At 44.9% G+C, this 16,620-nt stretch overlaps 1 protein-coding gene across 6 annotated transcripts in view; it reads left to right on the top strand.

The window, feature by feature from the left end:
- The window catches only part of SORBS1 (sorbin and SH3 domain containing 1), a 255,471-nt gene that overhangs the window by 136,667 nt on the left and 102,184 nt on the right, over positions 1 to 16,620 (top strand). For all 6 annotated transcript variants that reach the window (XM_049790807.1, XM_049790806.1, XM_049790808.1 and 3 more), the window contains exons 4-5: positions 2,895 to 2,963; positions 7,596 to 7,724. In XM_049790807.1, coding sequence (XP_049646764.1) covers positions 2,895 to 2,963; positions 7,596 to 7,724 — 198 coding nt within the window. The remainder of the gene's footprint in view (positions 1 to 2,894; positions 2,964 to 7,595; positions 7,725 to 16,620) is intronic.

Below are 16,620 nucleotides of genomic sequence, written 5' to 3'. Positions count from 1 at the left end.
ATCAGCACAGAGGAAGTGGCATTTTGAATGGGCCCAAAAAGAATAGGATCCTTCCCAAGTCAGTTAGGAACAAGGGTGAAGATTTCCAATAGCAACCTGGGAGCTGAAAAATTTAGCTAAAGAGCTCAAAGTTTCCCTTTGGCTCAAGGAGTTGTGAGGACATGACTGTGGTGGGGAGGGCAGATGAAAAGGCCAGGGCCAGAGGTGGAAGAACTTTTGGGTCTTGGTGAGGTGGCCAGATTCTGCATCCAAGGTAGCAAGCAAGTGACCACTACCATTCGTTTGTAATTCTCAAGGCTGGTGTTTTTTTAAAGTCAGTTTAATTTTAAAAAATCATTCAGGGGCTGGAGTGATAACTGTGATAGGGCGTTTGCCTTGCACACGGTCGATCTGGAACTGACCCAGGTTCAATCCCTGACATGCCATATGGTCCCCTGAGCCTGCCAGGATTGATTTCTGAGCGCAAAGCCAGAAATAACCCCTGAGCGTGGCTGGGTGTGGTCCCCAAACCAAAAAAAAAAAAAAATTCATTCAAATAAACATTAGCTACTATAAATGATCAGAATTCAATTCACTTACTAAAAAGATCATATTCTAAACCATCCTTTATGTGCTTTGAGGAACTTTTAATTCCATTTCTTTTCTGGAAACAATCATGTTTCCAATCATGATTGAATCCCCTCATTGGGCCTGTCCTTCCCTTTCAGAACAGATGAGAGATGGTCTGTCCCCAAGGGAAGGTTTTAGAAAACTCCTGTAGCTCTGTCCTGTCTTGTGTCTCTTTGTTCTGTGAGGGGGTTCTTTTTGCATTCAAAAGTGCTTCTGTATTGAACTTCTACCAGAGAAAGCTCTAATGCTGTCCTGGCACTGACTTCCTCCAGAGTGGGTTCATATGACACCTTGATGACTTGGAAACAGCAACAACTTGCTTTTAGGGCATGCTTCCCTGCATCATCACATAATGGTGAGATGCCAGAAGATGCCTGGAGACATCCTGACTTCAACATAGGATCTGTGCAAAAACTAAGATCTCTAAGTACAGAAACCTGACTGTGACAATCGTGACTGAGAAGAACTTTTACTGGGACCATATTGGGCTTAGACAACTTAGTATGCCTGGAGTCTGTAGTTAGTCTTATGGCAGGATGCTTCATACTGGGTAGTGTCTTCCTATTTTTTTTTTGGAGGGGGCCACACCCATTTGATGCTCAGGGGTTACTCCTGGCTAAGCACTCAGAAATTGCCCCTGGCTTGGGGGGACCATATGGGACGCCAGGGGATCGAATCGCGGTCCTTCCTTGGCTAGTGCTTGCAAGGCAGACACCTTACCTCTAGCACCACCTCGCAGGCCCCGTGTCTCCCTATTTTTTTTTTTTTTTGTGGTTTTTAGGTCACACCCGGCAGTGCTCAGGGGTTATTCCTGGCTCCAGGCTCAGAAATTGCTCCTGGCAGGCACGGGGGACCATATGGGGCACCGGGATTCGAACCGATGACCTCCTGCATGAAGAGCAAACGCCTTACCTCCATACTATCTGTCTGGCCCCTCGTCTCCCTATTTTTAAGTCAAAGGTTTTTTCCTTTCTATTTTCCCCAACTTTTGCTGCGTCTATGCAAAACAAACAAACAAACAACAACAACAACAAAAACCGTGCCATAACACACCCTTTATGTTTTATTTTTTTCTTTCTTTTTCTCTTTTACCTTTTAAATAGAGACTACCGCCTGCTTTCTAGAACCTTGGGACATGGATTACCTTTTTTATTACCTCATATTTCTGCACTTTTCAATAAAATTAAGAAGAAAGAAAAAAAGAAAGGATGGGGGTCAGGAGTCAAGTAATCTAGGGTGCATTGGTGGAGAAAAAAAAATCTAAATATCCAAGCCAAAGTCAACAACAGTAGAATAAAGAGACTAACAATCTAAACTTAAATAGGCCTGTTATACTGGCAAGCTAGGGCGCAAAAGGTAGTATAGGATACACTTTGTTATCATGGTGGATGGAGGTTGACATGGTGGTAGGAATGACCCTGATTCACTGTATATCTGAAATTAAACTTGAAGGACTATGTAGATCACAATGGTTTTAATAAAATAAAATTGAATTAAAAAATAGTGCTCCTGGATGCAGAGACTCCTGGGGCAAGAGGGGTGGGAGGGAGGAAGGTGTCCAAGAACTTCAGGCTTCTGCCCTGATTTTAGAAAGTTCTCTCTCTCTCTTTCTCTCTCTCTCTCTCATCTTTGAGCAGGAGATCCTAGGTCAGGAAGGAGGTGCCCTTGGAGGGACTGAAGATTTCTTTTCTTTTCCTTTTTTTGTTTTTGGGTCACACTCGGCAGTGCTCAAGGGTTATTCATGGCTCTGCACTCAGAAATCGCTCCTGGCAGGCTCTGGGACCATATGGGATGACAAGATTCGAACCACCATCTGTCCTAGATCAGCTGCGTGCAAGGCAAATGCCCCACTGCTGTGCTATCTCCCCAACCAAAAACTTTTTTGTTTGTTTGTTTTGTTTTTGGGCCATACCGGCAGTGTACATGGGTTACTCTGCACCCAGAAATCATTCCTGGCAGACTTGGGGGACAATATGGGATGCCGGGAATCAAACCCAGGTCAGTCCTGGGTTGGCTGCATGCAAGGCAAACGCCCTATCATTGGCTGTGCTATCTCTCTGGCCCTGAAGGTTTATTTTCAAAGTCAGAAGTACAACCAGGTCACAGAAGCCAGAGAATTGAACTTCTTGCCCCCCCCCCACAGCTTTAGCACCCCCTCCTAGTTCCTCCCAAGCTCCTCTCCAGATTTGAGAAAGTCCATGTGTACCCAGCACTTTGTAGCAAGTAGGGGCCTGTTACTGTCCCAGAGGCCACTCCATAGCCAGGTGCTCTTTTCTCTCTTTCAGAGTGTGATGTTGGTGCTTCGAAAGCTGTGGTGAATGGGCTGCCACCAGGAGGAAATGAACAGGACAAAGGTAAAAAAAAAAATCACCTCATTGGGGCCCGAAGGTTTTTCTAGAAGGAGCAGTGTCTAGCAGATTTAGACTAGCTGGTCAGTCAATGTTTGGGGCCATGAACTGGGGAATCATTTCCCATGATGCTTGAGGCATTGGGACATCTCCTGAATCTGAGACTGCTGCATTCCACAGTGAAATAATGTATTAAACACTCTTCCAGCTCCCAGGATGCCACCAAAAGCAAACTGACAGAGATGTGGTATCTCACATCTGGTGATGAAATATTTCACATATGGTACTTCTGGCATGTATCAGCCTCAGATCTCCCTTGCCCAGCATTCTACCATGACCTTGTGGCGTAAAGAAATTATCTCTTTTTGTTTCATGCATTTCTGTCATACTTCATAATTGTCAGTTTAGGGATGTTTTAGATTGACTCATGAAATAAATGAATGAGATAAGTTCTAAGGCCCCACTCATAAGCCTCTGTCAATGCTTATATGACTCCCATCAGCAGTCAGTATGGCTGTCTAGGGAGCCAGATCTCAGGGTCCCCCCTTCCTCCTTCACAGGGGAGGATGGGGTGCAGTTACCAGTTATGCTGCTTGCAGAGAAATCCTGGGATGTCATTTTTCTTCATGGCTGTGGATTTCCTGATCTGTAAAACAAGAAAATTTGATATTTTCTGTAGTGTTTCAAATTCTGCTTTGAATTCTGAATGATAGAAATTATGTTAAGGCACAGCTTTAAAACATCCTTGTTATCAGAGAGGCAGGCAAAAGTCACAGCCTTGGATGGGCTGTCCAAATGCCACATCTCTCACAGAGACTTCAGAAAGTTTGGTCTTTGTTATTTCCCTCCGGCTCACACAAGTTTGTTTATTTTTTGTTTTGTTTTGTTTTTTTTTTGAGATAAGGCAACTGAATGTAGAAAGACAGAATCACCTGAAGGAACCCTGAGGAGTAGAGGGCTCTGCTGGTTTGGGTATCATGTCCTCTCTGTGGTACTTCTAGAGATCATGGACATTCTTGTCTAGTTGTATTCAGGGAATGTTGAAAGTCTGTACCTATTGAATGTCAATAGGGAACAATTGAGCCTCTGATGAAGAGCATAAGGAGATGTGGGAGGTTCCCACACTTTTAAAACCAGATGGTTGTCAACCCTGTACCTACGAGTTTGTCATTGAAGAGAGGTACAGGGTTGAGAGGGAGGTGACTTCCACTGTCTCCTCAAGACACATCTGGTTGAACAAAGAGGTAAGGGTTGAGAGAAAAATAGGTAAGTGCTCAGTTGTGGAGTTGCTGGGCTCACATGTGTGAAGCCTTCAGTTCAAACCCTCGCTCCACTGGAAACATAAAAAGAGGTGAATGTAGTCAGTGGTGATTTGGGTGGCCTCAGAAGTCCTTGAGCCAGGGTTTGGAAAGGCCAAGCTCTACCTCTTGGCCTGAGAACTGGATGACTCCGAGCTTTCTGAGTTTTTCTCTGAAGCTCTTGCCTTTATTATTATTATTTTTAAAGCTGTCCCACTCATTCAGTCTCCCAGGTGGTGGTAGGAAGTGTCTGTGGGATGGCCAAGAAAGCATGTTACTGTCTCTTGTTAGCACCTGCTGTCACTGACGGCCACCACACTTCATCATGAGATGGCAGCAGGATCAGTGGGAAGATGAGCGCCTCAGCTTTGAGGCGCATCTCTACTGTTGCTCTCCATGTCAGACTTTCTGGCCTAGAATTGTTACGCAGTGACGGTCCTTATTTCTAGTGACTGCCCAGATCAGTGCCATAGTCTACTATAACCCTAAACCCATGTAACTTCCATTTGCTGTCATTAGAGAGGGCCCAGGGAAGCCTCACTAACAGGCTTATTATGAGAAGGAGGGCTTGGGGCCCTGCACACCCTTGATATTCCAGAACCTGGGAGGGAATCAAGCAGAGGAGCTTGCAGAGATAAGCATGAGCCTTCAGCCCATCTCACCCAGTTATCCCAGCTTCTCCACTCGGCTGAGAGCTGGGATCCTATCCTGGGCATGTGGGGGCTGCATGGAGACTTAAATGTGCACTGAGACACTTGTCAATGTCTGTGCCAAGCAAAGGATGGCTTTAATAGAACCATCTGCTGGCCGGCACTTGGGGGTTCCAACTGATTCAGGGCCTGAGGGCTGTGATTGTCAGAACAGATACAGGACCCCAGAAGTCATGATTTTTGGGTAGCAGTCCTGATGGCCGAAAGAACCAGGCAGCCAGCCCCTGGGCTTGTTCCTCCCTTCCTCCATTTACCTGCAGCTGCATAGACATTACTCTGCTTCTGGGAGTCGTCCCCACTGCATTCTCCTGAGGACCCCTTGGATGCAGATTAGCTCCTGTTCCTTTATTTGCCAGGCCATCTTCATCTCTGTGAATCTCTTTGTCAGGAGTCTTGGCAAGCTCCTGGATATGACAGGAGGCTCAATCAACACTGACCAACTGCATTTGGGCGTGGAGGAGGGGAGATCTTGCTATCCTGGCACAGAACTCAGAGGAGAGAAAGAATTTTAAATTCTGGTTGTTTCAAACCACCGTCTGCCACTCCTATTGTTCTGGTTATGTGGGTGACTTCCTCCTATTGTCCCTGCCCAGTCTCTCTACTGCCTGAGTGCGTCCCAAGTATTCTTTTGGGTGTACCATTGACTCTTTTGTGTTCGCAGTCCCTGTCGACCTTTTACGCGCACACGCTATATCTGCTGTTAAAATAATTCCTGTGAAGACAGTGACAAACTCTTCAGGCCTGGTACTCTCTCCAGGTATTTCTTCTTGGGTTGTTTCCCTTTTTAAAAATAAATAAATAAATAAATAAACTAACTTTTTTTTAAATTGCTAGTAGGTCATGCATAGTTTTCCTTTCTTTTCTTCTAACAAGACTAGGAGCCCTAATCCTTGCATGTTTTCATACTCACTTCCTCAGCTGGTTTCCTTTCATCTTTGTGTGTATGTGTGCATGTTTTTCTGTGCCGAAGTATAAGAGGAACTAAAGACAGATGCCTTATTCCCAGAAGTCTTAGATTCTCTCTAGAGTCTTATGCTTCTCAATGCTTTATTTGCAACTCTAGTCTCCCAGAGCAGTAATGGGACTGCACAGGGAATCTCATTGGTATGAACAGAAAGCAACTAGACAGGAAACCTAGCTGATTCTCAGATGGGCAGTAGACCATCCCTTCTCCCCAACTCCCACCTTTATCTGCAACCTGTCTCTGTGTGTCACTTCAAGGAGGGGTCCAGGATGGTGTGGACTTCAGCTCATAGTTTCTGTTTATGAGGACAGTGAGGCCCAGGGAACTTTAGACATCTGAAACTTTCAGGAACGGGGCAGATCTGGCCAGGAGGCGGGGAACCTCTGGATAGGTTGCATTTGTCAGTTTGTTCCTCATCTGTTTGGAAAAAAAATAAATCACAGGTCAGTGCTATTAGTTCTGTAACATCTCTCACTTGTCCTCTTTTTAGAGTAGATAAGTTTATTGCTCTCCAAGGCTGTCCCTGCTGCATATGTTTGTATTTTGGGGCTTCACTGTCAAGGAAAGAGGTGCTGAGGGAGCAACTCTGATCTTTTAAGCAATGCTAATGATTTTCTTATCTGGGTTGACTGGAAAGGGGCTGCTTAAGGAATGCACACAGGGAAAAGGGTTTGCTTCTCTCTGTCCTAGTATGGGAGCAAGACTGAATCTGACAGTCCTACCCACTCCCCACCTGAGACTCTCAACCCATAGTTCCACCAGCCTTGACTATTTAGGTCAGAGATCTGAGCCGTTCTGTGTCATTTGGAGAACAGCGCCTTGGATTTAGTGCAGAATGTGTGGTCTGAGTAGTTGTCATCTCCCCATTGTGAGGTTTCCTGGAGGATTAACAACCAGATCTTTGGAATCCTGTTTTGAAGTCCTTCTCAGTGGGATTTGGAAAAATGGATGAACTGGTCTGTGAACAGGCCTTTGTGAACTTTGGGAGGGGTAGATCCCCGCACAGGCATAGCTGGGGGTGCAGCCAGCACTACTCATAGATAGGTTCGGCATTTGTAATTCTTTTCTTTGGTGAGAATTGTCTTCATTAACTGTGGAATGTGAGGCCATCTGTCTCCAGTCATCTCCCCACTTCCCCAGGCAGCATATCCTGTCTCATCCCCACTGGGGTCTTGCTGATACCAGAGATTTCCTTTTCCGTTTTTCATCTGAGAGCTGTGAAGAGCATTGTTTCTTCTCAGAAGAATCACCTAATTCTCAAGGTGGCCCACAGGCTCTTTTTTGATCTGCAGGATGGTCTAAGAGCTTGAGAAGTCTTCCAGAAACTTTCTTGAGCTGTGCCTTACTAAGTGGTCAGAAAGCTGTTAATGCCATTCATTATAAGGAGTCAACCTGCTTTCTTTAGTGACATGTCTTCAGCTGATGCTGGAATTCCTCCATGTGCTCCGAACTCCCACTCCATTTTCCCCCTAACCTCATGTGTGGTAAACCTCTTAAAATGGGATCTGTCCCTCTCTGCCACCCACAATTAATTTTCACTGACCACAACACTGCGTGGCTGTACCTAGATCCATCTCACTCCCCAGCCTTCACAAGTTGTAAACTGACTGGTGCTTCCAGTTCTTTGTAGCAGTGGTCTCACCCTTGCCTTTTTGGTCTTTTTCAGACATGGATCCTACAAAAATCTGCACTGGGAAGGGAGCAGTGACTCTCCGAGCGTCATCTTCCTACAGGGAAACCCCAAGTAGCAGCCCCGTGAGCCCACAAGACACTCCACAGCTGGAAGGCAAACCAGGTGTGCGGTGCTGTCCATGGGGATGGGGGAGTGAGAGGGGAGGTGAGTGGCCTTGGGGAGGACGGCAGGCCCTGTGTGTTTGCTCAGGAGGGTCTTAGTTCCAGAAGCTGCCTCTTGCTTCTCCTAGGGACCCCAAAACAGCCCCCTCGGTGGTCCTTCTGGAAAAATCTTTAATGTTCAGAGCTACAGTCTGTTTGTCTGTTTCAGGCTTGTGCACAATAACAGCTTCCAATTGATCATTGCTTCTTCTTTTTTTTTTAAATTTATGAATGTTTTTGGGTTTTTGGAGGGTCACATCTGATGGTGCTTGGTCTTACTCCTGGCTCTGTGCTCAGGGATCACTCCTGGTGGGTTTCAGGGGAACATTTGAGGCTTCAGAGATCCAACCTGGGTTAGCCACATGCAAGGCAAGCACCCATCCTGCTGAACTATCTCTCTGGCTCCACAAATATAGTTTCTGACTGAGCAGATGAGCAGAGACCTTGAGCCAGTAGCTTTGCAGACTTGTGGGAAGGGGTGACAAGGAACCTGGGACTGGCTGGTAAGAGAGTCCAAAGGTCAGGCTGCTGTCAGTCCCTGCTTATTACTGAGAATTCAGCTCTGACTGTCATGAACCTAGGGAACACTGAGGTGCTGGTAACTGACTTGTCTCCTAGAGAGTGGAGTGGAAAGAGCTCAGGCCTGAAGGGTGGGCCCTGGCCGCAGAGGCAGCAGGATCAGGAGAGCAGCTGTGAGGCTAGTATAAACCAAGAGGAGGAGCCCATCTGAAACTCACCCCCAACTATGATCCATTCAGGATCCAACCTCCAGTTTGGACCACAATGCTGAGGGCCAGACATTAGAAGCGTGGAAGGTCTGCATTGCTGCATTCTTGTCCTGGCTGCATGCAGGCAGTGTAGTGGCTGAGCTGTTCAGCTGGAAGCTGCTGTGAGTTGGTTCTGAATGTGATTATTTTGGCCTCTCTAGAAAGGGCTCTCCAGAGCCCGAGTATGTCTGCAGTGGGAAGAGGCTGACTTTGAAGCTGCACACACAGCTGTCCAAGGCTGCGACAGCCCATCTCCTCTTGGCACAGCCATGCCTCATGTACTTTGCCTGTTTCAGTGAACCCTTGTGTTAAGACAGGTTCCTAAGCCTCCCCCCACCCCCACACAGTTTTTTATTTTGAATCTCACTTGCAGGTAAAGTAGGAATGAGCAAGAGTGGTGGAGGAAAGGGTTTGGGGGGACAGGGTATGGGGTTTGGGGGGGGGGGGGTAAGGGGTGCTGCAAACATTGGGGCTATGGCTCCCCCTAGTGGCTCTAAAGTACCATGACATGAAATGCTAATCCTCTTTACCCCCTTCAGGCTGAGTTCAGGCTGGCACTAGAGCGTGGGTGATTTGAGTTCTTTAGGAATCTCTTTAGTCTTAAAATAGTACCTCTTTCTTTTGATCTTCTGATAGCCAGTTTTATTTGGAAAGAAATACCTTGTTTTAAAATACAATTTTTTGAAGAGTTAAGCGATAGCTGTCAGTCATTTGTACCTTCTACACCATCTGTGTTGTACTGAGTGAGTCAATGGGAACTGCGAGTTACTTGAGATCATGGGAAGGAAAGAAGACATAATTGTTCTTGGGATGAAAGGCAGTTTGTACAAGAGAAGGTCCAGGTATGGGCTCTTAGCCTAAACTGCTTTGTGGGCTAATGTGAGGGACATGGGAAGATGGTTTCTCAGCCTTTCTTGTTTTGAGGTACTCCATGATCTCAGGCAGTTGTGAGTTCACCTGACACCATTAGAGAGCTTTCACTGAGATCAGGTTCAAGGGGCCTGGAGAGATAGCACAGCGGCTTTTGCCTTGCAAGCAGCCGATCCAGGACCAAAGGTGGTTGGTTCGAATCCCGGTGTCCCATATGGTCCCCCGTGCCTGCCAGGAGCTATTTCTGAGCAGACAGCCAGGAGTAACCCCTGAGCACTGCCGGGTGTGGCCCAAAAACCAAAAAAAAAAAAAAAGAGAGAGAGATCAGGTTCAAAGGTTCAAGGTTGGATACTAGTTTGAGTTGAAAGGACCAAAGACACACTAAGGAAGAATATAATTCAGGCATGCTAGAAGGAATTACATGGGGGGGGGGGGGTTAGTGTTTAAAGCAAATGTGCGGGCCAGAGAGACAGTACAGTGAGTAAACACTTACTTTGCACACAACTGACTCTGATTCTATCCCTGACATTGCATATGGGTCCTTGAAGTCCACCAGGAGTGAACTGTGCATAGATCTAGGAGTAATACATGAGCATTGTCAGGTGTGATACCCAAAATGAAACAGGATATGGTTTAGAGAGCTACTACAGGGCCCGGAGAGATAGCACAGTGGCGTTTGCCTTGCAAGCAGCCGATCCAGGACCAAAGGTGGTTGGTTCGAATCCCGGTGTCCCATATGGTCCCCCGTGCCTGCCAGGAGCTATTTCTGAGCAGTCAGCCAGGAGTAACCCCTGAGCACTGCCGGGTGTGGCCCAAAAACCAAAAACCAAAAAAAAAAAAAAAAAAAAAAAAAAGAGAGCTACTACAGGGATTAAGGCACTTCCCTTGCCTGACTGGTCTGACACTAGTTCTATCTCTGGCATCCCATTTAGTCCCCTGAATACTCTAGGAATGATCGTATATTCAAAGCCAGGCACATAGCTGGAACATGGAAAAAAGAAGATATGACTCGACATGTGGTTCCAGGAATGGGGATCTTGGACTGTACCTTTCACTCATTGGTCAGCGTCTTGTACCTCTAGACTCTTCCTCCTTTCATCGCTGACTGAACTGCCTCCTGCATCTCAGGAGGACAGCTGACAGTTCCACACTAATCTAAGTACTGGATCTGGGGCATGGAACACATGGCCATGATTGGTCTCAAGAAGACAGTTTAGGCCATATTTTTAGGGCAACCTTACAGGAGCCCAAGTGTGAGCTAACAAGCTGTTCTTGCCAATTCTCTGGCACGCTTCTTACCTCCAGTGTCTCCTCTAGTACTAGCCAGGGTCCAGCTACCCCCTCACCACCAGGACCAGCATTTGAGCCCAGCTGCTCTGTCTGCCACCTCTCTGCCCTGCTTCCTGGTGTCTTTCTTTCTCTATATCCATCTCTTATGTTGCTAATCATTTGACAGACTCAGCAGCTCCAGGCATTTATTACTGTCCCATTCTTAGTTTCTTTCATTACTTGGCCCTTGACACCCACATTATAGAGAGGATCCCATTTCTATTTCTTGCTCCAATCTCACATATGAGAAACAGTCTGGTTCATGCTATCTGTCATGGAGGGCTTGGCTCTTCCCTTGAATCTCTTTGTGCTTGGGACAAATTGTTCAGCGTTAGAGAGCTTCTGTTTTAGCAAGTGTAGGGGATCATTAATATACTGATTGGGGTTCTATGTGCTCTTCATTTGCTGTACTTTTGGGACTCCAAGCAGTGCTTGAGAAATTTGGGGGTATCACTGGTGATTCTTGACCAACTGGGCTGGTAGTTCATTGCAAGATTTTGAGGAAATAATGTTGTGTGAATCCTGCAGTACTGGGGATACTTAGACTACCTCTGGTGGTGCTGGGGATTCACACTTATAGATGTACTCAGGCCTCTATGACTGTACTGCGCATGGCAATGCTTAGAGTTAATGTGGTGCTAGAAATAAAATCCAGGTTAATTGTAAGCCAGACACACACACACACACACACACACACACACACACACACACACACACACATCCCTCCGTATTATCTTCTGGGTCTTCTAATTTCCTTCACTTCAAAACTCAGTACAGAGCCAAGCATATAGCAGGTGCCTGCCTAGATACTGCAGGGGCCTATTCAAAACTGCTGGAATTTTATTTGGAGGCTTAAGTGATGAGTATGAAAGGAAATGGCCCACTAAAATACCTTTGGAACAGTATAATGTAGGGCCCTGTGTTTGATTTTGGCTATCTATGTGAGGCTGGAGAATAATTGTGCTCATATAGAGGATGTGTTTCTGAAGGGATTGGAAAGGAAAGTTTAGTTCCATAATTTAATGTATTCACAAAGTAAGACTTAGAGGAAGTTTCTAAAAGGCACTGGGAAATTTAAGCCTATTTGGGACCACCAGTGCTGATTGATGGAGACATTCAGAGACAGGATAAAGTTGCCTAGTTTTAGCAGCCTCCAGACTGCTGCCTCCAGTGGGGACTTGATTCTGGCTATATTCTTGACCACGACTTCCTGACCAGCTTCTTCTGCTCTGAATGTCATGCCTAGGTCTTGGGCTGAGAACCATCTGGAAAGAAGTGCTGTTATCTCTTGTGCCGATGCCCTACCTTTGAGTGAGACTCACTCCCTCATTCCTGCTTTCTGTGGTCATTGCCTGGCCAGGTTTGGGTTTTGGCCCTGTTGGTGCCACATAACTTCACCTATGCCCCAGGCCAGGGTTTTTCAGTCAAGAGAAGACAGTGTTCTGTGGGTGTGATATTAAGATCCATCTGGAATAGCCTGAAGACCATCAATGCTTGTGTTCTGACTCACAGCCCAAATCCTGTTCAACCCTTGCAGGTTGTTTATTCTGTGCCAGTTGGCTCAAGTGCTTCATGCCTGATTCTTGACTACAAAGTTAGCCTTGGGTGTGAAGATTCTTCAACCTGTAATCAACTCATTTTCTTACATCTGATCTCCAGAAGTGACAGTAGCAAAGGCTACCTGAGAAAATTAACACTGATTCAATTAAAGATACTCCCACTCTGTTATCTTTGAGCCTTTTTTGGTGAGCACATAATTGAGAACCAGGGTTCTCTGAGAAGTCCCCACCAGAGAACTTACTTATCCCAGACACTGACTAGAAGATTAGGGCATTCTCTAAACCATCTTTAGATTTATCATTTGCGAGAGGGACTCACAAAACCCTGTGGAAACTGGTGTCCACACAGTTACATTTATTACAGGGAGAGAAATCAGGTTTAAATCAGCCAAGAGAGAACTGGAGCCATAGTACAGGAGATAGGGCACTTCCCTTGCCATAGCCAACACTATTTTGATCCCCTACACCACATATGGTCCCCTGAGCATTGCCAGAAGTGATCCTTGAACAGAGCCAAGTGAGCTCTGAGCTCACCTGAGCTCTCTGAGCACCACCAAGTGTGGCCCCAAAACAAAAGCAAAATCAGCCAAGAGAAGCACATGGGGTAGTCCGAGAAAATCAGTTGTGCATCCTTGGTCCTCTCCTATGGGGAGTAGGACATATTAGTTTCCAACACTGCGGTCTGGCAGTATTTTGATTCTAGTATCTGTACCCTGAATTTTTATTGGGGCTTCATTTTGATAGGCATTTTCCCCAACCCAGATGACTGTTTCCACTTCTAAGTCACATTGATGTGATCCAAAGACTTCTCTCAGTGATGTCCATGAAACTTAGAGATGAACTCAAAGAAGGCAGAGGTCAAAGCCAGGACTCTTGTTGTCAAGTTAAAAACCTTACCATTTGGGGGGCTGGAGTGGTAGGGTGCTTGCCTTGCACATGGCTGACCCAGGACCGACCTCAGTTCGATCCCTGGCATCCCATATAGTCCCCCAAGCCAGGAGCAATTTCTGAGCGCATAGCCAGGAGTAACCCCTGAGCGTCACCAGGTGTAACCCAAAAACCAAACCAAACCCAAACAAACCAAAACAACAACAAAAAAGAACCCAATCAACCAAAAAAAAAAAAACCCAACAACAACAACAAATCCATACCATTTTGTCTGAATAAAAAGTAAACAAAAATGGGGTTAAAATAAGACAGCAGGTAGAGTGCTTACCTTGCATGCAGCTGACCAGAGTTGAGACTAGACTTCCCATATGTCCCATCACTTCCCATCTCCAGGTGTGATCTCTGAGTTCAGAGCCAGGAGTAAGCCCAGAGCACAGCCAGGTGTGGCCCAACTATCCTCACTTCCCCCCCAAAGTAAAAGTATTATTTAGAACATTATTCTTTGACTCTGACACTTCCCATCTAACTCTTAAAAACTACCAGAACACATCAATTTTGACACAATGAATATTATCAAGAAGAACCAAATCACAAAACAACCTCTGAACAACCAAAACTCAATTAGAACAAAAGGAGATAAAATAAAGTGTCAGGAGAATGTGGGCAAGATTAGAAAAAATTGTACATAAAGAACAAATGGAGATAAAGATAAGGCTAAAATGCAGTTTACTTTTCATGGAAAGTCTGGCGTTTGGTTCAGAACTGCAAAACCTCTCTAGGACCCAATTTTCCCAGGCCCTTATCCCTGCTTGGGAGTTTTGAACATCCTGATAGTCCCAACGAAGATTTAGGATGTCTAGGTATATAAAATTATAGATGACCCTGGTTTGCTGCCTATCTTTAAGTTTCAGAGAACTAGATAACAGATGAAAGAAAGATGCTGAAACTTTTGGAAACAAGGTTTTCTTAGTAAGGAGGAAAAGATTAAATTGGTCCTTGAAATTGACTTTCTGGGGCAGAGTTAGGGGAATGAGATAAAAATGTGGGTTGATTCTAAGTTTTTATGTTTATGTTCTTTTTTTTTTAATTTTTATTTCATTTATTTATTTGTTTGTTTGTTTGTTTTGGTTTTTTAGTCACACCTGGCATCGCTGAGATGTCACTACTGGCTCTATGCTCAGAAATCGCTCCTAGCAGGCTTGGGGGACCATATGGGATGCCAGGATTCGAATCACCATCCTTCTGTATGCAAGGCAAACGCCCTGCCTCCATGCTATCTCTCTGGCCCCATGTTTTATGTTCTTGACGTTACTGTACTCATGGTATATAAGGGGGAAGATCTTTTTCCTTTAGGGCTCCAGAATCTTATCTTATAAAGCACATATTTATGCCACATACTTTCGTTGAGTTTCATCACTCCAAAGTAGTTGATATCACTTTCTTTCACAGACAAGGGTGGTAAGCTATTACTCAACGAAGTAAAGTCAGCAAGATGGAGAGGCAGAACTGGGATTCGCCATCCTGATGCCAAAATGAGTAATAGTACAACAATAGCGCAGCACTTGCCTTTCATGTGACTGATCCAGGTTCCATCCCAGGTACAACGTATAGTCCCCTAAGCCTCAAACCTTGCTGGGAGTGGTCCTTGTTTACAGATTAATGAGAAAGCCCTGAGCACCACTGGGTATGGCCCACACAAAACAAAGTAAAATAAGAGAGTCCTTGGTCATACATTGAAGTTGGGCAGAACAGATACATTTTTGACCTTTATTTCTTGTCGGTGATACATTTATTTGCCATTGTCACCAATATCAAATCAACCCAGATTTAGACCATAGAGAGGAAAGCTATGTGTTCCCAAATCCACACACAGAGTAGAATGCTTAAACTAAATACCTCTCAGAATTAGCAATACTTCATGTATGTGTGAATGCAATAAATTAGATGAAATGACTTGACAGATTAAGAAGACCTAGGAAAAGCATGTTTTAAAAGGAAAAAGGAACAAATGCAGGGAAGAGGAAGGGCCATTGCCACTATGTTTAACCTAATCTGAGGGCCTGTTAGTGGACATGGATGTAACTGCAAGTGTTAAAAATGGTCATTTGTGTAAACCAGAGACATAGTATAGCAGGTAAGGAATTTGCCTTATACTTTGCTGCCTGGGTTTGATTCCCTGTACCACATATGTTCTCCCTTCACTCCTTCGGGAGTGTTCCTGGATACAGAGCTAGGGGTATTTCTTAAGAACAGCTGAGTATGCCTCCTCTGCCATAGACAACCCCCCCCCATTTTATTTTTAAAACTCCACTTTTGTAAGATATAAGATGCCTCACTTCTGGGCCCAGAGAGATAGCACAGCGGCGTTTGCCTTGCAAGCAGCCGATCCAGGACCAAAGGTGGTTGGTTCGAATCCCGGTGTCCCATATGGTCCCCTGTGCCTGCCAGGAGCTATTTCTGAGCAGACAGCCAGGAGTAACCCCTGAGCACCACTGGGTGTGACCCCCCCCAAAAACAAAACAAAACAAAACAAAAAAGATGCCTCACTTCTCTGCCTTCTGAGTCTTTGGCAGCCTTATCAGGTATAGCTGGGCTAAAGATTATGTTTTATAGAGAAGAAAAATGTTATTTAGTGTTAGTTGCCTCCAGACTTGCCTCTGGACACATTAGCTAGTACACTGAAGCAAAATTCAGATTTTGTAAACTACCACCTATGTGGTTAAGAAAAAAAGACAAATGCCTATTAATTGTCTCTAATTGAGTGTCAGAAATATAACATATTGTGCTAAAAAAATAAACAACTGAAATATCTTTAGAGTCTTGGGGGGAATATAACATATTTTGTCAGAAATATAACATATTGTGCTGAAAAAATGAACAACTGAAGCATCTATAGATTCTTGGGAGGAAATAAACACAAATAAGAATGCTTTTAAGTATTCCTGAAATGAGTGACTCTCAAGGTGAGGGCCATGGACCCGGGCCCCAGTATCATCTAGGAAGATGTTAGAAATGCAAATTCACTATCTTACCAGCTGCAGAATTTGTGTTTAACAACCAGTCTGGCTCTGATGCAGATAAACTAACGTGTATAGCCTTAAAGTCTATGAGCTAAGAATGGTGTTATGTTTTTAAAGTAAAAAGTAAAGAAGGAGGTTGTATGCCTCACACAAAATATATGAAATTTAAATTCTACAGTTTATGAGTAAAAAGGGTGTTCAGAATCTAGCCACATTAGTTCACTCACATATTGTATGTGACTGTTTTGAGCTACATCAGTGGTTGAATAATTGTGACTGTGATCACATGGTCCCCAAAGCCTAGAATATTTCCTGTCTAGTCCTTTATAGAAAAAAAGTTTGCTGACCCACTTGTGGGCTTGAGGGAGGACAGAGAATAGAAGCAAGAGATATACACACACTGATGATAAAAGCACTTAAACTAG

This window comes from Suncus etruscus, chromosome 17, assembly GCF_024139225.1.
Source record: "Suncus etruscus isolate mSunEtr1 chromosome 17, mSunEtr1.pri.cur, whole genome shotgun sequence".
In the NCBI taxonomy this organism is placed as follows: domain Eukaryota; kingdom Metazoa; phylum Chordata; class Mammalia; order Eulipotyphla; family Soricidae; genus Suncus; species Suncus etruscus.
This window is presented reverse-complemented; position numbering and strand designations above follow the sequence as displayed.